The sequence below is a fragment of the Chroicocephalus ridibundus genome, unplaced genomic scaffold (genome assembly GCF_963924245.1).
Source record: "Chroicocephalus ridibundus unplaced genomic scaffold, bChrRid1.1 SCAFFOLD_448, whole genome shotgun sequence".
Taxonomy (NCBI): domain Eukaryota; kingdom Metazoa; phylum Chordata; class Aves; order Charadriiformes; family Laridae; genus Chroicocephalus; species Chroicocephalus ridibundus.
The window spans coordinates 21,128-41,683 of record NW_026961767.1 but is presented as its reverse complement, the minus strand read 5'-3'; the positions used below and the strand labels follow the sequence as shown (position 1 = coordinate 41,683).

The 20,556-nt window shown below is 56.6% G+C and overlaps 1 protein-coding gene across 1 annotated transcript; it reads left to right on the top strand.

Moving 5' to 3' along the window:
* The first annotated feature begins 436 nt into the window (after window positions 1-436).
* On the top strand, window positions 437-15,332 carry LOC134509646 (adenylate cyclase type 10-like). Its single transcript, XM_063322227.1, has 21 exons — window positions 437-503; window positions 1,389-1,427; window positions 1,832-1,975; window positions 2,308-2,460; window positions 3,353-3,441; window positions 4,011-4,202; window positions 4,316-4,437; window positions 4,545-4,765; window positions 5,199-5,365; window positions 7,008-7,143; window positions 7,285-7,438; window positions 8,145-8,337; window positions 8,874-8,960; window positions 9,397-9,680; window positions 10,293-10,429; window positions 11,110-11,235; window positions 12,272-12,526; window positions 13,172-13,786; window positions 14,306-14,505; window positions 14,899-14,997; window positions 15,156-15,332. The coding sequence occupies exons 1-21, from the start codon at window positions 437-439 to the stop codon at window positions 15,330-15,332; spliced, it is 3,657 nt and encodes a 1,218-aa protein (XP_063178297.1).
* Window positions 15,333-20,556: the final 5,224 nt, after the last annotated feature.

The window sequence follows — 20,556 nt, the reverse complement described above, 5'->3', positions numbered from 1 at the left end:
AGTTGGGCGGGGGTCGCAGTGTTTAAAAAACGTTCAAACCTGTAACTCTGGGTGTGAGGCACTGAAATAGAGAACAAGCTCTTCTTTTGATAGCTATTGAAAAATAATATTAATTTCTGTATCTAGAAGGAGACGAAAATAAAAAGCTCTCTCTCTAAGGATGAAATTATTTCATGGTATGAAATTATTTCGTGGTATGAAATAATGCTGTGGGCCAGCCTGGGTCAAGTGCCCAGGCCGCGCTCCTCCTCATCTCTACACCTGGGAAGGCTTAAAAGCACCGAGACCGCTAATCCCACATAGGCTAGCTGGCTATGAAGTACATATTTTCCCAAATTCAGACAAGAGAGTTCTAGAAGTGCAGTTTTCCCCAGCATTACAAGAGAAGTTAGCGCCGTGTCGCTCACAGCAGAACACCGGGTAATGGCGGTGACAGATGGAAGGCAGAGGCACTGATGAGCTGGCGCAAACGCTCAATGAGTACCTGTGTGACATTTTGGAGGGTAGGAGCCGTGCTGCAGGACTGTGTGGCATCGGGCCGTGATGGTGGAGGGTGGAGGCAGCCTGGTCCTGCCTCCTTGGAAGGGCTGGGGCTTTCTGTGAGGAACAGCGAGCGCAGCCAGGGTCTACTGGCGGGTCAGCACCAGCACGGGTCCTTTGTGCTCGCCGCTGCGGCCGAGGAGGCACCCACTTTCTCAGCAGCCACCTCGGTGCCTCTGGCGTGAACAGCCGTCTCAGTGCTGCGTCAGGGCCCAGAGCAGGCTGAGGGCATCCAGCAAGTGCTCCAGGGTCTGGAGCGTCTGTGCTATGAGGAAAGGCTGAGAGAGCTGGGCCTGGTTTGCCTGGAGAAGAGAAGGCTTGCGGGGGGGACCTTAGAAACGTGCCTACAACCTGAAGAGAGGGTGCAAAGAGGACAGAGCCAGGTTCTCCCCAGTGGTGCCCAGAGTGGAACAGGGGGTTCCCTCTGTGCATCAGGAAACACTTTTTGACTGTGAGGGTGACTGAGCACTGGCAGAGGTTGCCCAGGGAGCTTGTGAAGTCTCCCTCCTCAGAGCTATTCCGAAACCATCAGCCACCGTCCTGGTCAGCTGGCTCTGTGCAGCCGGGCTTGAGCAGCGGGGTTGGACCAGATGGACCCCAGAGGTCCCTTCCAGCCTCCACCTTTCTGAGGTTTGGTGGCATCTGGAGGCCCTGCCTCCCTGCCTGCTGTGCGGGTACAAGGGCTGTGACCACCGTGAGCCTGGGAGAGAGGCCGGAGCGGTGCTTTCCTGAGCTGTGCCCCACAGTGCACCCTTGCCCCGCTGCTCCCCCCAGGCAGAGGGCCTTGCTCGGTGGCTTCTGGAAGAAGGTGTCCACATGACTCTGCCTTTTCTTCCCTCTCTCCACAGAGTTCCTGATTTTTGGAGGAGACATCTTGAAGTTTGCTGGTAGGTTCTTGGGACGACGATGACCTCGGGCACTGAGCTGTAACATTTAACTCCTGTGGCGGCCGTTTGCTGTGCGCTCCTTCTCAAGAGGCTCTGTGCACCGCCTTGAGCCAGCTCTTTGGCCACGCACGCACCCCTCCAGCAGTGCCCTCTCTCCAGTGCTGCAGCTGCAGAGGAGCGCTCGGGACAGGGGGTGTCACCGCTGCCAGCCGTCTGCTGCTGTGGCTGGCCCGGGATAGGAGAGGTGTCCTGGTGCCCAGGACATGGTCCTCCAGGACGATGGCCTCCCACAAGCCCATCTTCCTCCGCACGGCGGCTGGTTTCTGCTGTCTCTGCAGAACCAGACCATAGGTCGGGGAGAGTCAGGTCTCGGCAGAGCCTTTACCTTCCCTCCCTTTCCCCAGGAGATGCTGTGCTGGTGCTGTGGAGAACACCACCCCAGGAGGTGGCCAGGACCATCAGCCTGGTGCTGCACTGTAGCCGGCAGATCCAGAAGAAGTACGGAAGGCGTGACACAGATGTGGGGCAGAAGATCCAACTGAAGATAGGTACGGGCGCTGTGCCAGACGCAGATGTGTGGCACTCTGCCATGCCACAGGGTGCTTCTGGTTTGCTGGGCTTCTGGGGCAGGCAGCTGGGGATGACGCCTGGCGCACTCAACACATTCTCAATGTCAACTCGGTTCGTCTATTTCTAGACGCCTGTTTTAGGGACTCGTGTCAGCGTCTCCCCCAGGAGGAGGGAGGATGCTCTACCCTCTACCCCTCCGTAATGCCCGTCTCCCCGCTGGGCTTCAGAGGAGCTTCTGAGCAGCCGAGATGCTGGGGGCTGTAGAGTTCCAAATGTTCCCTGTGTCAGTTCTGCTTCTCCTTCTCCCCAGGGATCTCTGCAGGGACCATGAGCCTCCCGGTTTTCGGAGATGAGAGCTGGCAACACTTCTGCATTTTTGGCCCGTGCCTGGCTGAAGTTCGTGATGCCGAAGAGGTTGCGGGTGCAGGTGAAGTTGTCCTCTCGGCCACCTGCTGGGAGCTCTGTGAGCAGCACCGGCTGAGGACCAAGCATCTCGCAGGCACAAGAGCTGTGCAGGCAGGTGGATGGGACGGCCTCGAGAGCCATTCTGAGGGCCTGGGCCTGGCCATGAAGGAGGGAAGTGTCGGAAGGCTGAGGAGATGAATGTGGAGAGAGTTGTAGGTGGGAAAGCGGGCAGGCAGGGGAAGGTCTTGTCCTTCCACCTCAAGGGTAACCGTGGGCTGGGCTTTCTTGCTTTGAGGGGTCAGGAGGCGCTGGGAGGGTTTGAGCCCCAGCAGCAATGTCCTCTGTGGGCCATGGAGCTGTGGTTGCTTGGAGATGGGCATGCTTGGAGAATGGCTGTCCAGCTCCGGTGCTTCTGAGGAAGCACTGCTGTCCCATCCAGCCAGGTGGGCTACTTCTCCCCTTCTCTGGGCAGTGACGGTGGAGGGCAGGCTCTGTCCCCTGGGACTCCTGGGGAGGCCAGTGGCAGTGCTTTCATTCTGTGTGTCTTCAGGTGACGGGCATGGATCCGATGCCTTGGTCCGAATGCCAAGACGCCTTACGCAAGCTCGTACAAGACCCAATGAGACACCGCTCAAAACGGGAAGGTGAGTGCCCACTTCCCCTTGCTCTGTGATTGTCCTGAAAGGTGGGGCTTTGCTGCTTCAGGGGCCAGAGAGGAACCACCTCCTCCCTCTTCCCTCTGTCCGTTAGCACTCATGCTGTTGGGCCTCCCAGGGCGGCGGCTGCTGCCGCCTCCTCCTTCCAGGGCAGAGCTCTGCCCTCAGCATCTGGAGGTGGCAACATGAGCAAGCGCAGAAGACTCTTTCTCCCCCAGTTCCAGGGCCAGGCCCTGCTTTGCAACAGCTCGTAGTCCCGTCCGCCCAGCGACCACCTGCCTTTTCTCTCCTCAGGTGCCATGAGGCCTGCTCTTCTCTTGCCCAGTGACCTGAACGCCAAGGATGTGCTTAGGAAGTACATACCAGTCGCTGCTCTCGGGAAGGTACGGCAAGGCCACCACTGCTGGGGGCTGCATTTTTGGAGGGCAGAAGAAGTGGTGCCTTGCAGAGATGGAGTTCTTATGGGAACAGACCAATCAAAGAAAATGCACCCTGCGATGACAACGCAGGGAAACTGAGCCCAGGGGCACCGGTGCTGCACCATTGTCTGCGTTGTCCTCAGAGAGACATGGGTGGCAGGAGGAGGACTCCTGTCCCTCTGTCTTTTCCGTGGCTATGGTTCTGAGTGTGCTGCGGACACAACGGTGGGATAAAGGGGAGATTCCCCTGAAGTCCCTGGAGCATCCCTGAGGGTCTCCCCTCATGTCCGTACCGGTCCCCAGATGGCGTGTTAGCGGAGCAGCCTTCTCTCCTTTGTCATTTGTGTTATGACTCGGCGTCTGCCTGCCGCAGGCTGGGCGGCCTGCCCGCCCTTTTGCACCGAGAGGAGGATTTATCCCTTCCTCTGCTATTACCCGCTATCGCCAGCACGCCTGCTCTCCCTCGGTACTGGTGTGGGCAGTAAGAGCCCGGGAGAGCAGGCTGGTGAAGCCGTCGTGCTCTTGTCTTCCAGCTCGATGCAGGACTGCCCATGGATCTCCTCTCTGAGCTACGGCCAGTCACCTGCATCTTTGTCCAGCTGCAGCTTGCTGCAGGTACCAGCTCGGAGCATCTCAGCACCGTCCTCAAGGAGGCCAGCAGGGTGATGCTAGAAATCCTCTCTCCTCACAAGGGCCACATCAACAAAGTCCTCCTGTGTGATAAAGTGAGTGGGGGGGAACGGTGGCCTCCCCCAGCGCCAGAGGGTGGGCAGTGAGCACGAGGGAGAGACTCCCTCTTAGGCGCTGTAGCAACATGTTCCACATCTGTCCTGGGCAGGGCTGCACGTTCCTCTGCGTGCTGGGACTCCCTGGAAACAAGCTGCCCTGCGAGAGCCTTCACGCCCTGCAGAGTGCTCTGGAGATCTTCAACTCGTGCTCCACCATGCTCAAGGAAAGAGAGTGAGTGTGTGGCGGGGGTCGGCGGGGTGCATGCTGCCTGGGACGGCGCAAGGGGGCTTCCCAGAAAGAGATGTGCCTTCTAGCTTGCTCTCCCTTGTCCCTGGCAGGAAGGAGGCAGTGCCCTGCGAGGTGGCAGGCAACCCCTGGGCTCAGCCCACGGCAGCCAGACGGAGTCCCTCCAAGCACACTCTGCTGGCCACCGCACTGGAAAGAGCCCTCGTGAGGGCCAGAGGCCGCTGCGGCCAGAGGCAGGCCCTTCTGGGCCACTGCCCCATGAACGGGGATGGGGCCCAGCCACCTGATCCCAAGTGGCTGTCATCGCCAGGCGGTGACATGGCGGGCGCCTTCTTCCCTCTCTCTTTGCTCACAAGATGGCTGTGGCCCTGCACGTGCTCTGCCCCTGCCCCTTGTCCCTTGCAACCTGCAGATGTTGCACCCTTGAGCTCTCCACGTCCCCGAGACCCACGCTGGCAGGGCAGCACAGCCGGTGGCCCAGGCTGGCAGCGAGGGGAGGTGTGGGAAGGGATGAAGCCAGGCGGGCAGGACTGCGCCTGGGGCGCTGCTCAAGCCCTGCTGTTTCTCTGTGTGCCAGGACAATGTCTGTGGCAGTTACCAGAGGGACGATGTTCTGCGGAGTCACTGGCCACCCACTGAGACACAAATACACAGGTATTGGCCTGGAAGGGTGCCGCGGGGTTGGCGGCACGGGCCACACCGACGCATGCTCTCTCTCTCTAACGCGTGCTCTCTCTCTCTGGCAGTCCTTGGCCAGAAGGTGAACTTGGCTGCCCGGATGATGGTGCACTACCCTGGGCTGGTGTCCTGTGATGCAGTGACTTACGCCGCCTCCTGGCTGCCTGCTTCCTACTTCAAGGAGCTGCCGGAGAGAGAGATGAAAAGCAGGAGTGAAATCGCAGGGATGGGGAAGGTTTGTCTGTCTTGGTAGACACAACCTGGCCTTGTGGGCTCGGTCTAAAGGGCTTTGGGCTGTGCTTTCCGTGCTGTGCTTGCTCCACCACGTGCCCTGGGAATGCTGACCCAAGGAGTTTTCTGTCCCAGCTGCTCCGAGCAGGAAGCTTTGGGCCAGTCTGGTCCCCATGGGGAAACGTGGACCATCGGGACACTCTTCCTCATGTCTTCCTGCAGAAATCTCAGCTCTTCTGGGCCAGGATTTCACCTTCCCTTTAGAGGACGGTTTGAAGGTTACCACTGCCGTCTCTTTGAAACTGCGGGAAGACTTGAGCCAAAGGTGCCAGGTGCTTGGCATCCCAAGCCCTTCAGGGACACAAGTCCCCCTTTCAAAGACGCTTGGTGTTCTTGGCCAAAGTGGTAAAGCTGTCTCCCAGCCAACAGCACGCCCTGGCTTCTTTCACATGTCTTCTCCTGTTTCTCTGGGTTTGGCCTCTGGGGATGGACTCTTGATACGTTCTCCTGTCCCACCGTGGCCGCTGGGCTTCTTTACGCTTGAAGCTGTCGTAGCGTGTCAGCTTGAACTTTGGCTGGGAAAGCGTGCAGGGGATAACAGCCTGCTCCAGAGAAAAGCTGGTACCCGAGGAGCACCTCCTTCCCTACCACGCCAGGCTGCTTCTCTAGGTCCCCTGGCTTCTCACCATCTCATTGACTTGTGTTGTCTTTTCCCCTGCTTCTAGCATCTTTGGCGTGGGTCTTACCAAGAAGAGGTCGGAGTACGTCCCCTTGCTGGGTAGGTGGAGAACGCCTTGCTCTTCTGAAGCCCAGGTTCTTCCCCTTGGTAACTTTTAGTGCCTTGCTGGGAAGGGAGAGGCTTTTACCAGGGATGGTGTTGCCTGCAGCAGCCCTAAGAAAGCGCCGCCTGTCTTGGTCTCTGCTTGCTTGATGTCTTTGGGTGGAAAACGAGGTGGGGCGCCTGCTGCTCCCTGCTGTCTTCCAGACCTGGTAGGAAGGTTGCTTCCAACTGTGGAGCTGCTCACAGCCTGGGGGCTAAACTGATCCCTGTCTTTGGGGTCAGGAAAGAGATTTCCTTCTGCCAAATCGATGGAGAGTTTTGAGGGTGGGTTCTCCTCCTTGTACTCCTCAGAGCTGCTTTCTTGGCAGCATCTGGGCGAAGACATGGAAATGTCAGGAGGCAGGGGATGCCTGTATTCACTCGGGGTCTTGCCGAATGTTTTGGGCCCTGTTGTGGGTTAACCCCGCTTGGCAGCTCAGCCCCACAGAGCCACTCGCTCCCCACAGTGGGATGGGGAAGAGAATCGGAAGGGTTAAAGTGAGAGCACTGGTGCGCTGAGATACAGACAGCTTAATAGGGAAAGCAAAAGCTGCACACACGCCCAAAGCAAAATCAGGCATTCATTCACTGCTTCCCATGGGCGGGCAGGCGTCTTGCCATTTTGAGGAAAGCAAGGTTTCATCACGTGTAACGGTGACGTGGGAAGACAAATGCCATCACTCCAAACGTCCCCCCTTCCTCCTTTCTGCCGGATTTTCTTGCTGAGCACAGCGTTGTATGGTCTGGAATAGGCCTTTGGGCAGTTGGGGTCAGCTGTGGCGGCTGTGGCGGCTGTGCCGCCTCCCAGCTTCTTGTGCACCCCCAGACTGTTGGCCAGCGGGGCAGCGTGAGCAATGGAAAAGGCCTCGACGAGGGCGAGGGGGCTGCGCTGCGGGGCAGGCAAGCAGGTGGCCCCGTGACTGCTCTGAGGAAGGCAGAGGTGCCCAAGCGTGGACGAGCAGGTGGGAAGGAGGCCTGGGTGCCGGCAGGCTGGCCGATGTGGTAGCGGGGAGGGAAGCTGCGGTGGAGGGTGCCCGCAAAAGGGACGGCTCTTTGCTTTTCAGCACGCCCCCAGCAGCTCGTTCTCTGGTTTGTCTTCGCAGGTCGGAAGCAGGAGACTGACCTCTTTGTCAGCTGCTTGAACGCCTATAGGGATTCAGGCCAAAGGAACATCCTGGCGGTTGAGGGCACGATGGGCTGTGGAAAGAGCCACTTACTTGCTGAACTGGCCTCTCTAGGCCAGGATGCTGGCCACAGGTACAGGTTTTCCACCTGTAGCTTTGGGACGCTGCCCCTGCCCATCCCCTGACAGCCGTGGAACGCTCCAGCCCCTCTGCCAGGGTACCTGGCCCTTGGACTGCAGCCTCCCGACAGAGCCTCCTGGAGACACTGCCTGGGAGCACCTGCGTGCTGCGCTCCCGCCTCTGCCTCTTTGGGGAGTTGGAGGTGGCTTCTGCAGCCACGGTCTTTCCTCCTTCACCCCTGGGTCAGGCGCAGATAGAAGGAAAGAGCCCAAGCTCAGTGCTTTTCATCCCACTCCAGACCCCAGAGACAGCAGGGCTGCCTGTCTCGGAAGCCCTGCTCGCCCTCGGCGTGTTTCCCAGGAGGAGCATGGGGGCCTGTGCTCTGGCAGGCAGACCGATAAGGTCTGGAGCCCAAAGGCAAACCCACCACTTGCTCCATTCTTGCCTCTCAGCCCCGTGAGTTCCTCTGCAGGGGGCACGTAGGGAGACCTTGGCCGGCGCTGCAGAGACACAGGCTCTGGACCCGGCTCTCCCGGTGGCTTGGCAGCAACTGCCCCTCTGTGCCCTTTCTCGTACGAGGAGGGAAAAGCTTGGCCTTCTGTGGGAAGCGCTTGGAGATGGGGGGCTGAAGAGCTCCCCGCAAAGGGCACCTCCGCCCCCCTTGTCTTAGAAGGCTGGGGCTGTGGGGAATCTCAGCGCCTTTTGCTTTTGCACCGCAGCGTGGTTGCCCTGGAACTGCTGGAGATCGACATGAGGCAGCCCTTCTCTGCCATCTGCATGCTGATGGCCAGGGCCCTGGGCCTCCAGGACTGTGAATCGCGCGGCGACAGGCAGCGCGTGCTGAAGACAAAGCTGCAAGGGACAATCGAAGAGAGCAGCTACTGCCTCCTCAATGACATTTTCTGCGTCAAGGTGAGAGCCAGAGGCCCCTGTGGACGTTGAGAAGGCCTTCTCCTGAGCTTGTCTGGGTCTGACCTTGAGTGGGCACGCTGCTGGGAGTGCCTTAGCTCCGGGATGGGCATTGCGGGGGTCACAGTGAGTATTTCCCATGCCTGGGCCCGGAGGGCTCCCTGTCTGTGGGGCTGGTGTCCCGCGCCGCACCCGCAGTGCCCGGTGCCTTGTTCGGCACCCTGGAAGTGGCACTGGAGAGAGGCTGTTCCTGACCTCGTGCCGAGGTCACCGCTGTGCGAGGGGTCTGCCCCAGCCAGCCCACGATTCCCACAGCCAGAGAACCGGCTCAGCCCAAGCCCCAGCTCTGCAGAGACCCTCAGCAGAGGGCCTTTGCTTTAGGCTCTGGGTGGAGTCCTCGCTGCAGCTCCCTGCCCCTGTGCTGGGCAGAGGTGAGGGGCTGAGGCCGTCAGAGGCGGTGGGCTCTGCGGTCTTGCGTGCTGGGTAGGTGTGCCGAGCCCCGGAGCCGTGTTTCTCCCTGACTCTGCTTTTCTGGCCAGTTTCCCATTTCGGACAACGATCGCGAGATGGATGAAACTCAAAGAAAACTGGAATTGCACTCGACTCGGCTGAAAGTGCTGGAGAAGGTGAGCATTTCTCCTTCCTTCCCCCTGGGTCAGAGAAGGAAAAACCCTGCCGTCTGCAGGCTCTGTACTACTGAGGTGTGAGTGGGCGGGAGGACTGCGCACCTGGGTCATGGCCCGTCAGAGCCCAAGAAAGCCCTCGCCCCCCCACTTCCCCCCGCAGCCCCACAAACACACCCGAGGACTTTCCTCCCGTAAAGTGTGCCCTGGAGGAGGAACAATGTCTTCTGGGTTCCCTTGCCCGAGCTCCCTCCTTCTGCAGGGCAAGCGATGTTAGGTATGACCCTCCAGTCTCAACGAGTCAGTAAGCTTCCGAGCGGGAAAGGGGCTGGGGAGAGACTTCAGAGCATCCTCTCAAGAGACGGAGGCTAAATCTCGTCCCCTGCAAGACAGCTGAGAATCCACTGGATTCCCCTCAGAGCAACCTGCTTTTTTTCAGACCCTTACAGGAGATTTTGGCATATTTGTCATCGACAATGCCCATTTCATCGACCCTGACTCCTGGTTCATCATGTCACCCATGCTCCAAACAATCTCCCTCTTCATGGTCATGAGCTTAGCCCCGGGCTACGAGATAACAGAGAGCTTCCGCAAAGCCGCAGCAGACAACGCCATGTCCCAGAAAATCACTTATCTTCATCTGGACAAGCTGAAAGCTTCAGTTGTGATGCAGAAAGTCTGCAATGACCTCGGAGTGGTCAGCATCCCCAGGGATCTGGTGAGGTAAGTTGGAGGCGGGGGAGCTCTTCCTGAGGACCTGAACCTCTGCCGACTGTGGTAGGGAATCAGCCCCCCAGGCAAGGGAGCGCAGGGCCACTAGAAACATCCTGGATTCTAGCGAGTGCCAGGCGTGGGTGGCTTGTTATGCCTCACCCTGGTGGGTGTGCGCTGAGAGCGGGCAACTCCCGAGACACCCAGCCTGGGAGGTGTCCGCCTTGGCTGCCGCACAGGGAGGAAGGGAGGAAGAGTCCTGAGCCCAGCTGTGTCTGGGTGTGAACAGAAAAGGCCTTGGTCTGGGTGGCTGGGCTGTGGGGGAGATTCCCCGGGGCAGAGGTCCATCCTCTCCAGGCTCCTGAGGAGAAGAAAGGCAGGGCTCGCTGCTCTGCGCTTTGGGCATTGTCCGCAATTCTTTTCCCGTGGGCTTCGGCAAAGGCTGGAGGGTTCAGGGGGCACAAAAGCCCAAGGCAGTGGGAGGACGATCCCTTTCCAAAGTGAGGTGTAGCTGTGATGAAGATGCTGGCTACCCTGGTATGCCTGAGTGACTGGCCGCCCAGCTGAACTGTGTTTCACCTTACTTTCCTTGTGCTGGTCCCCGACGGGTCTGCTCCTGTGCAGGTTCCTGATCCGAACCAGCTCAGGGATCCCATATTACTGCGAGGAGCTGCTGCGCTGCCTTCGTGCCAACGACATGCTCCAGTTCTGCACCCGGAGGCAGTCTGGAAAAGCAAAGGACAACTGGGAGAGCCTGATCAGTAAGCACCTTGGCTGCGACTAGCGAGTTGCTGTGGCGTGTTCTCCACAGCAGAGTCTTGCCCCGTTGTTCCCCCATGGCTCTGGGCAGAGTCAGATCTTGGTCTGGCGGAGGTGTGGGCTCCTGTGCACCTTGCTGTTGGGACAGGCAAAGCAGGGGCAGTGAGTTCTGGTGGCTCGGAGGGACCTACATTCTTGGGGCGGGGGTTGTGGGGCTAAAACACAGGGGAAATCCTTCCGAAGCACATGTGCTTGTGGTGTTTCTTAGGCATTCCAATGGGCATGCAGTTTAACTGGGCCAAAGGCTAGCTCACTTGAGAACAAACCCCAGCTTGAGGTGAGGGACGAGCCCAGGAAACTTGAATGCCAAACCATAAATCCCCACAAGAGTGCCGGTAACGGAAGAAAACGGTGGTAATGCCATCCGAGAGAGCAATGCCAGCCAGAGTGCCGCGGCCTTGGGAAGAGCCAGGACTGAGGCCACGTCTTGCATTAGCACCAGCAGTTTCCCTGGCTGGGAACTGGTGGGAACTGTTTTGCTCTGCTTCATGACCACCACATTCAGGACAGGCACTGGACCATGTCAGGGGGGACTTGTCCCATCCCAAGTGAATCGTGAAGCGCTCGCGAGCTGTGAGTCGCTTTGCAAACTGCCTTATCGGTGCTCTCTTGCTCCGCCCAGCATCTGCAGTCGAGGCTTCATCCCTCGCAGCAACCTGGAGCTCCGACGCGGGGAATGACGGCAGGGTCTGCCTCCTCAGGCCAGGCGTGACCCTGGAGAACACCGCGCTGCCCATCCCCTTGAAAGGTAAGGAGCCGAGCGCCGCTCTGCCGGCTGGCGGCTGTGCTGGGGCTCCTTCCTGGGGCAGGGGCTGGAGGGAGGCCGGGCATCCGTGTGCTGCAGAGTCACCCTCTCAGCGTGGGGGCTCTGCTGGGAAGGCGGCTCCGGTCCCACCAGAAACAGGCCTGGGGCTGCAGGCAGCCGCTTTCCCCTCCTGTGAGCCTGCTCTCCGTCAGCAGGTAGGAGAGAAAAGGTTATCCGTGCAACACTGACATGGCTCCCTTTTCTCACCAAAACAAATACTTTGCTGGGAAAAAGCTTTGACTTGCCTCTGTCCCAACTTTGACGCAGCATCTGTGTTGCTCTTCTCTTTTTGAGTTCCCCAGCTAATGCTGGTCTCAAGGCACTTAATCCAAACCAAATCCTTCTCTTTTTTCTTCTTTTTTCTTCTTTTTTTTTGTTTTGTTTTGTTTTTTTTCTGCGGATCGGCATGGAAATCCTCCTGTAGCCAGGGGAGCTGGATGGGGGAGCTTTCAATGAGCGTCCCTCCTCTCTGGTCATAGACATTTGTTATGAACTGTGAAGAGACGTCATGCTAAAGTATTCCTGCTGTGAAGTGGCTTTGTCCAAAAAAAAAAAAAAAAAAGAAAACCAAGAGAAAGGAATAGTGTTGTCTGGCCAAGTTAAGGCAAGCGTTGTGGGGAGCTCTGAGTCCACCTGTGATGTGGGGAAAGTTCTCTGTGTGCGCTGTTGGGCAAAAGCCTACTCCAGATCTGGTAGGGCACATCATGGGATGCGCATACCTGCTGGGTCCTGCCCTCCCCGCCCTCGGTGGGGGAGCGTTTGTTTGAGCATCTGGCTTTTCCCCAGGCCTCATGGCCTGCGGTTCCATCAGGAGCGGAGCCAGTTTGAAGATGCCTACCCTGGGTTGCGATTGCCCAGTAGGTGCAGCCGCAAGGAGAGGAGGCCAAAGTCTACCCCATCTCATGGGTTGAAACTTTCCAGCCTCTCCAGCCTCAGCATGGGGAAGAGGCAAGAGAGACGTGTTGTTTCTTCTGGACAGAGATTGCGCTGACTCAGCTGGATCGGATGCAGCCGCTGACGCGGATGGTTGTGAAGTTTGCAGCCATCATCGGGCCGGTGTTTACCACCCAGCTCCTGTCGCACATCCTTCCCACTGGCCTCAGGACCCATATGAATTCCTCGTTGGACGAGCTGGTGAGCGACAACATCCTGAAGCGGCTGAAAAACACAGAGGTGCCAGAAGATGTGCAAGATCCTACCGAGGGGCCAGCCACCTCTTCGCAGGTGGAGAGCGGTAAGTGGTAGCGGGCAGGTGGACAAGGGAGCTCCCAGCTGTGTCCCGGCAGGGCTCCCCAGGGCATGGTGCGCTTCCCCTGCTGTGAGGGGTGGCTGGGGCTCAGGCAGGCACGGCTCTTTGCGATGGGTTGTTCAAAGACCTTATGGGTCAGTCTCAAAGCCCGCTAGCTTTGCGCTGGAGGGAGGTTCCCACCAAGTGCCGTCCCGAGTGCTGCTCGTAGCGCAGGCACGGGAGGGCGTGTGGAGCCCCTGACATCCTCTCCCAGCCACCTGATCAAAGATGCTCTCCAGGTTGCCCCGGGGCCCTCGACGGGCTTTTATTCAGCTTTGACTCCCCTGTGGCGCAGGAGGAAGCTCAGGAGGCTGGGGACTGCCTTGCCAAGAGCAGGGAGAAAGTGCTGGACGGGGCTTGCTTGGGCTGGCGGTGACATGCCCAGCTCCTGCCTGGAGCGCAGCTGAGCGCTGTGTCCGCGGGGCTGGGCTAGCGTCAGCAAGGCAAGCTGGGCCCTTTTGCCCCGTGCTGCAAGGCTCGGTGTGCAGCAGTGCTGGTTGGCTGGCAAGGATGCACGCCAAGGCATGACTCTCGTGCCCCGGCTGCGACGGCTCTGAGCTGGGGCTGATGCCGAGGCCCTTTGCCTTGCAGGTGTGCAGAGGCCCTCTCCCAGCACGAGGACCGAGGAGCAGCAGCCTGGCGTCCTGGCCTTCTGCGTCCCACTGCTGCAGAAGGCTGCGTACGAGCTGTGGCCCGAGAGGCAGCGAGTCGCCTTGCACGGCAAGTGTGCCGCCTTCCTGGAGCAGCACGCGCACAAATGCAGGAGCTGCGGCCAAGGGGAGTTTGTCGCCTTCCACCACTTCGCCGTCACCAGCAGCCAGGATGGAGGCAGCTGTCGGGACCCTGCCGACGGAGGCGACTCATGCAGCTGGGAGGCCTTGGTGCTGGCTGGAGAAGAGCTGAAGCGGGATAGGACCCACGCCACTGGGGGTACGCTGTGCACCGTGCTCCACAGCCCGGGCCCTCCAGGAGCCCAGGGGTGTATGCTGGGGATCGGCTGGGAGGAGGTCTGCCAGGGACGAGCCCAGGCGCTGAGGACAACCACCGCAGACTTTGCTCAGCGTGTCGGCACCCTCGCAAGGGTCCTTGAAGCCCAGTGGGAGAGCGAGAGCAGCTCTTCCCCTGGGGCAGGCGAGGAGGTGTCTAACCCCCTGTTTTCTTTGCAGATGCCGCAGAGCAGCAGGCTTTCACGGAGGAGGAAACTGGGTGAGCAGACAAGGGTTTGATTCTTTGTAAAGGCAGGGAGCTCAGGGGTCTCCAGAGGAGACCAAGGAAGCGCTGGCATTTGCCTGCCAGTTGTGACTCTAGCTTGAGGAAGAGGCTTTCTGTGGGGTGGGAGCTGGGAAGAGATGGCCACGGAGATGAGACAGTGCTTGAGGAAGCCCGTGGGCTCCTAGTGATGGTCACACTACGCTGGAGCAGGCCTTGCTTTCCAGTTCCTCGAGAGGAGCGCTACAAGATCTGCAGGGGAAAAGCCACCACAGGGAGCCGGGTGGTTTGCCTGGGGGAGGTGACAGAAAGCCCAGCTTGTCGTCTTCTCCCTGGCTACAAAGCAGCTGTAGGAGTCATGCCTGCCCGTGGGCTCGCGCTCTGCTTTGAACAAAGGGTTTTTGATGGCCTCTCTGTGGGGCAAAAGACCAGTGTAGGTGATGCCTGTGCATTCTTTGCTCTCTTCTTCCCCTGGGAACGGTGCTCTGACTAGTGTGGCGGAGCGGCTTCTGCCAGAGGGCGAACAGACAACTGAGCTGCCCGACGAGACCGACAGGCAGCACAACGGCACACACTGGTGTGAATGCCGAGCCATCGTGGAATCGGTGCTTGTGCCTTTGGCTCGCCACTACGTGGCAATGGGCGATGCCGACCGAGCCTTTTACTACCTTCTGGAGTGTGCTGCTGCCTACCTGCACGTCTCCAACAGCTACATGGTGAGTTGCCTCGCTCGCCAGTGCCCACCGTGCACGGAGTCCTCTCAGTCAGCTGGCTCTGGGCAGGACAACTTCACCGCTGCAATAGGGCATGCCTGGACGGGGCCTTGGAAGGGACATGCTGGGGTCAGAGCCTGACTTCTTCCTCCGGCTTGCCTCTTCTGTGGACGGAGACACAGGCCACCGTGCCCATAGCAGGAGGGGAATTAGCAGGGAGGGGATCTGAAGGAGCACTGGTGCCTGTGCTCTGAGCCGGCGTGACTGTGTTGGGGCGGGCATCAGCAGGGGGAGAAACGGGTCCTCTTAAGACACATGCCAGAGGCAACAGGGGAGGACGAGGCTGGCCATGGGCTCTGCATCACGCTCACCTTCTCTCTCTGTGCTTGCGCAAAGGCCCTCATGAAACTGAACGAAGCGGAGGTCCTGAGGAAGATGAAAGCCACTGCGATAGCCTGCTTTGAAGAGGCCACCTTCTTCAGCCTCAAAGGGCAGGTAAAGAGACGGGGAAGTCTGGAGGGGTGTCCTGGGGGATGGAGCTGGATGCTTTCCCCGGCTGCGGGGCATATCCCTGGCATCACAAGCCACCGGCAGACTCCGTCAGTCTCTTGGCCGACTCGAGCAGATCAGGGTGTTTCCCTTTTCCTCTGCAGGTTTGCTGGTGTATGCAACGCCTTCGGCTGGCAGAGACAATGATGAGGGAGGCTTTGAGCTTGCTCAGAAGGAACTTCCCCGAGACCTCCCCTGGCGCCTTTGTCAAGGCTCAGGTGGAAAAGTTGCCTTGTGTCGCTTACGTGAGAGCAGCCTGCCTTCTGCAGAAGGGCCGGTAAGGAGCAGAACTGAGAACCCAGGGGAGGAAGAGCCATTTCCTACCTGGTCCCAGACCTGCCTGGGCTTGAGGCCACACGTGACCTGACGCACGGCCCTTACAGGACCGAGGGGTTAAGGAGCGATGTGCGGGTGGAATGGGGAACGACAGAGCCCCACACTCCCTCCCCCCTGCACGCTCCTTCCCCCCTGGGTAAAAAGCAGCTCGCAGCCGGGGGCTGTGCCTGCCGGCACGCGTCGACTGCGGCAGGGCCTTGGTGGTGGCTGGGGACAGCTGTGCCTGTCTAGAATAGCCACAGGATTTTCCCTTCAAGTATTCTACCACTTTATCAGGGTCCTGTAATTGTTCAGGGGTGAAGTCCCAGACCATTGGAGGTGAGAATTTCTCAGGTACCTGCCCATGTTCTCCCACATGCCATGCCACCCCTGACTATCCAGCCTCGGAGCAGATCTCCGGGTGGTAGTCTTAAATAGTCGCTTAACCCTAAACAAGACCTGGAACGTATTCAGGAGACCTAACACTAGGAACATGCTGGTTTGAGTATCCCAAGGATATTCAAAATTCTCAAAAGCTGTCATACCTGACCTGAAGGAGAAAAGGGAGGCAAAAGAGCTGGGGAAAGTGTCCCCCCCTGTTTCCCCTACAGACTAGGTGTAATTATTAATAAATTCTGAGAGATAGTGCCCAATGTACGGACAGGACAGCAAAACCACATAAACACCCCAAAATAGCTGTCTGAACAGTGATCTTATCATATCATAAACAGATATCGCACAGTACAGTAGAATGATAATCCTCATCCCTCTTCCAGACATGATAAACAGCATTGCAGGGAGTACATAAGCCATATAGGAATTTACATAACACAGCCATGAGAAGAAACCAAGCAACATGATGACCAGTGACTATTTACCTAATAAAATAAATGCATACAAAAAATTCGTTTTTCCAAGCTCTAGTTGGATTCTGTCATTATCTCAACCCTTCGAGCCCCGTGTTGGGCGTGAAAAAGGACTGTCGTGGTTTAGCCTCAGACGCTCGCTCAGGCCTTCCTCATTCAGGAAGAATCGGAAGAAAAAAAAGGCAAGACTCTTGGGTTGAGACAAAGGCAGTTTAACAGAACGGCAAAGGGAACAAGCAAACAACACCAATCACACGGACAGAGGAATATACAAACACGATTACGGAACCCGCCGCTGCAGCCTGCTCCAAAAGGCGACTTCCTGCCCCCTCCCCTGGCAGCTCAGGGTGGGCATGGCTCACATGGCATGGAATACCAGGAAAAATTAACCCTATCCCCGCCGGAACCAGGACACTGAACCAGCTTCATCAAGTGGCATCCAGCAAAACTCTTTGAGATGGACATGATACCCATGGGCACGAACCACGATGAACTTCATTCCTCCCTGAGAATTTCATTCATCTTTCCTACCCTGAGATTCTGCTATGAGAGATGAAATCCTACAGTTATGAAATAAATGAACTTAGTGGACTTTTGTAGGTAAAATCATAATTGAGTAACCTGCATGTATCTGTCTATCTATCTGTACATATGGTGTATGGATAGATTCGATAGAGAAAGTATAAGTGATCTGAGCATGACAGAAATGGTATGGAATAAGGGGTGGAATGTCCTGGTTTGAGGTAAAACAGAATCAACTTCCTGTTCAGTAATTTTATTTGTTAGCTCGGCCTCTTCTAACTCTCTGAAATTAACAGCATGTTGTGTCTGAAACGGTTCGTTCAGAGTGATAAGAGAGTTTGTGCCACGGAATGGTGTGCGCAGAGGCTCTTGATTATACTTATTGCTATAACAACCAAGGTCAGCTCATTTCGTTATTTACCCCATTGGAGGGGTCAGAAGCGGCAAAGCGCAGAGGGGTCCCACCTCCGGGGAGAAGCAGACAGGACAGGTGACCCAAAATTGGCCAACAGGGGTATTCTATCCCATCTGCCCCATGCTCAGTATAAAAGCTGAGGGATCAAAGGGTCAGCTCTCTTCCTTCAATGGTCGATGTCCGAGGACGACCCTGTCTGTTCATCTGCCTTTGATCCTGATCCGTGTGTTCCTGACTCCATCTGTGGAACCCAGTTACCACCCTGTCCTGGTTCCAGTGGGGACAGGGTTAATTCTCCCCGGGCTCCGGCAGGGACACATGTATTCCATCCCATGGGAGCCATGCCCAGCCTGTAGCCAGAAGCTGCCAGGGAAGGGGGGAAGGAAGTCTCACTTGGGAGCAGGCTGGGGCGTCCCGGGTCCGGTCAGTGAGCAGTGGTACTGTAATCATGTTTGTATATCCCTCTATCCGTGGTATTGGTGTTGTTTTCTTGTTACCTTTGCTGTTCTGTTAAATTGTCTTTGGCTCAACCCACGAGTTTTGCCTTTTTCTTCTGATTCTTTCCCATATTGGGAAAGCCCATGATGCAGTGAAATGCCGAAGTTAAGACTCAACAGCCTTGCTGACTATTAAGCAGGTATTCTTTATTGCAGCACCAGGCGCACAGGGGATTGCTCCACCTAATGTGCGCGCTGACTGATTTAGATGCACAGTTTAAAAACATGCTATGTATGCATGTTCACCAGTTTTCCAAGAAATGATTACCTATTCATTAACTCATTATTACAGGTTACTGCCCAGTCCCACATGCGCACTGGAGTCTCTCGGTGGTCTTCAGAGGCATCCGGTGGTCATTTAGTTCCTCCATTCCTCTTCATCATTGTGACTTCTGGGTGAACTGCAGACCTCTGCTCTACTTCTTTATTCTTGCTGGCGCAACAAAAGTGTTAGCTTTGACTAGTCTCTGCATTCCTCAGTAACCCTGGGCCCCTTGTTTTGAGAGATAACCTTCTACTACAAGGTTATATTGTCCTAAAGCATTCTGTCTTAAAAAATAGACAAATTCTGCCAGAGCTGCCAGAGCAGGCGCGGCCGTACCAACTGAGCTCCCCTGGAAGCACGCAGCCCCCCAGGTCGCCGGCTGCAGAGAGTGCCTTAATCTCCCAGGGCTGGTGGGTGGTAGAAGAGGTGACAGCTGCGTGAGGTGCCACCAGGGGGATGATCTACTCAGCCTGGCAGCAGAGCTGAAAGAGGAAACAGAAAGGCTGCGGCGCATCAGGGAGAGTGAGAAAGGAATGGATTGGTGGAAGCAGACTCTGACCTCCCTGAGTCAAAAACCAGAAGAGCCCCCAAAAAAACCCCGAGCTGAAGGAGATCTGGTCCCTTCGCCCTGCCACTGAAGGCAGTGGCCAAAAGGAGGCCAGTGAATGGAGGCTAGTCCCTACGAAGGGAGGGAAGCGAACTCCCTCCTTGCCCACATCCCCCAACCAGGTGCCTCTGCACAACAAGTATGAGGCTCTTGAGGAGGTAGGCCAGCCCATGGATGGCATGGAAGATGGTTTGGCTACACCAGAAGAGATGCCGGGACCAGCAAGGCCTACCCCCAGTTTAAAAACTGCCTCTGCAAGGGAGAAGAGGCGGGTTATAGTAGTAGGACACTGCCTTCTGAGGGGGACAGAAGGCCCAATATGCCGCGCAGACCCTCTTGACAGGGAGGTATGCTGCCTCCCCGGGGCCAGGGTCAGGGACGTCACTTGAAAACTTCCCAGCCCTGGTTAAATCTGGCTAGGGGCATCAAGGGTAACAAGAAAAACTCCTATGAGTACGTCACGGGTACAGGCAAGACTAGGGAAGGTGTGGGCCCTCTCAGGAAGGACACAGGAGACCTGGTCACCCAGGACATGGAGAAGGCTGAGATGCTGAATGACTTTCTCGCCTCGGCCTTCACCAGCAAGGGCTCCACCCACACCACCCAAGTTGCAGGATGCAAAAGCAGGGTCTATGAGAATGAAGCAGCGCCCACTGTAGGAGAAGATCAGGTTCAGGACCATCTGAGGAACCTGAAGGTGCATAAGTCCATGGGACCAGATGAAATCCATCCACGGGTCCTGAGGGAGCTGTCAGATGAAGTCGCCAAGCCTCTTTCCATTATATTTGAGAAGTCGTGGCAGTCTGGTGAAGTTCCTGCTGATTGGAAAAGGGGAAACAGAACGCCCATTTTCAAAAAGGGAAGAAAGGAAGACCCAGGGAACTACAGGCCGGTCAGTCTCACCTCCGTGCCTGGCAAGGTCATGGAGCAGATCCTCCTGGAAACGCTACTAAGGCACATGGGAAATAGGGAGGTGATTGGTGACAGCCAACATGGCTTCACCAAAGGCAAATTGTGCCTGACACTGACAAATGTCTTACTCTTTGGTGTCTTTGGTGAAATTACAATAGAAACGGTGGCGGCTCTCTGTCAGTGAACGGACTTATTTCAGAGATAACTCACATAATATGTGTGCTTATTTTTGAACTTCAGTACCAATGTACCTTGACAGAAGAGGCTTGAAACAGTGCCTTCCTTCCCCGATTATTTCAGAATACGCTGGATTCTTTCAAAACACGCTGGATTCTTTCAAAACTGCTTGGGATGGGAAGTGGCTAATTGTGCTAATATTGACTCCTCCATCCAACAGAGAAGGAACTGCAACATGCCATTACAAATTCTACTTTTGTAGCCCTCCAAAACACTGTCAAGTTGCTTTACAAATGCTAATCAATGTCTCCTGAAGTCTAGTAGATTGAAACGCTCTGGCGATACCACTTGACTTGGTCATTGCAGAGTTGTATGGCGGAGAACAGAACTCCTGAGTTTTCATAAGAACCGTTTTATTTGGAAAACAAACATACAGCTCTGGTGACAGAAGAAGTCGGTAAAGTTGTCCTGAATGGTCCCTGTTTAAGAAAAAAATTTCTAAATTGAAATTCTGGTTTGAAACATCATTTGCTAGCAAATAATTTGTTACAAATTCATTACAGATGACCTAGGCTTAGTGGATGATAACCCTATTGCGAAAATATAAAACACCCACGCTCTTTCATGTGGGTGGCGATGAGGTGGCAAGACGTAGCCCAAGGGTAATCAAAAGAGACTTCAGGGCCTTGGGAAGGTTAATAAGGGAACCTGGGGTGCAGGTTATCTTTTCTTCCCTTCTCCCAGTTATAGGCAGTGACTCTGAAAGAAGCAGACGTGCTCAGTCTGTCAACACATGGCTCCGTGGCTGGTGTCACTGCAACAACTTTGGGTTTTTTGAACAATGGGATGGTCTACACGGCACCAGGCTTGCTGGCGTTGGATGGGGTTCATCTTTCTGCAAGGGGGAAGAGGGTATTCGCTCATGAGCC

What these genes read in the sequence shown, in the direction of transcription:
- LOC134509646 (XM_063322227.1), top strand. Translation starts at nt 437, where the DNA reads ATGGAAGGCAGAGGCACTGATGAGCTGGCGCAAACGCTCAATGAGTAC. An exon ending in AAGTCCTCCTGTGTGATAAA is followed by an intron (nt 4,203 to 4,315) that starts GTGAGTGGGGGG and finishes TGTCCTGGGCAG; the next exon opens with GGCTGCACGTTCCTCTGCGT. An exon ending in GTGGCTGTCATCGCCAGGCG is followed by an intron (nt 4,766 to 5,198) that starts GTGACATGGCGG and finishes TCTCTCTGGCAG; the next exon opens with TCCTTGGCCAGAAGGTGAAC.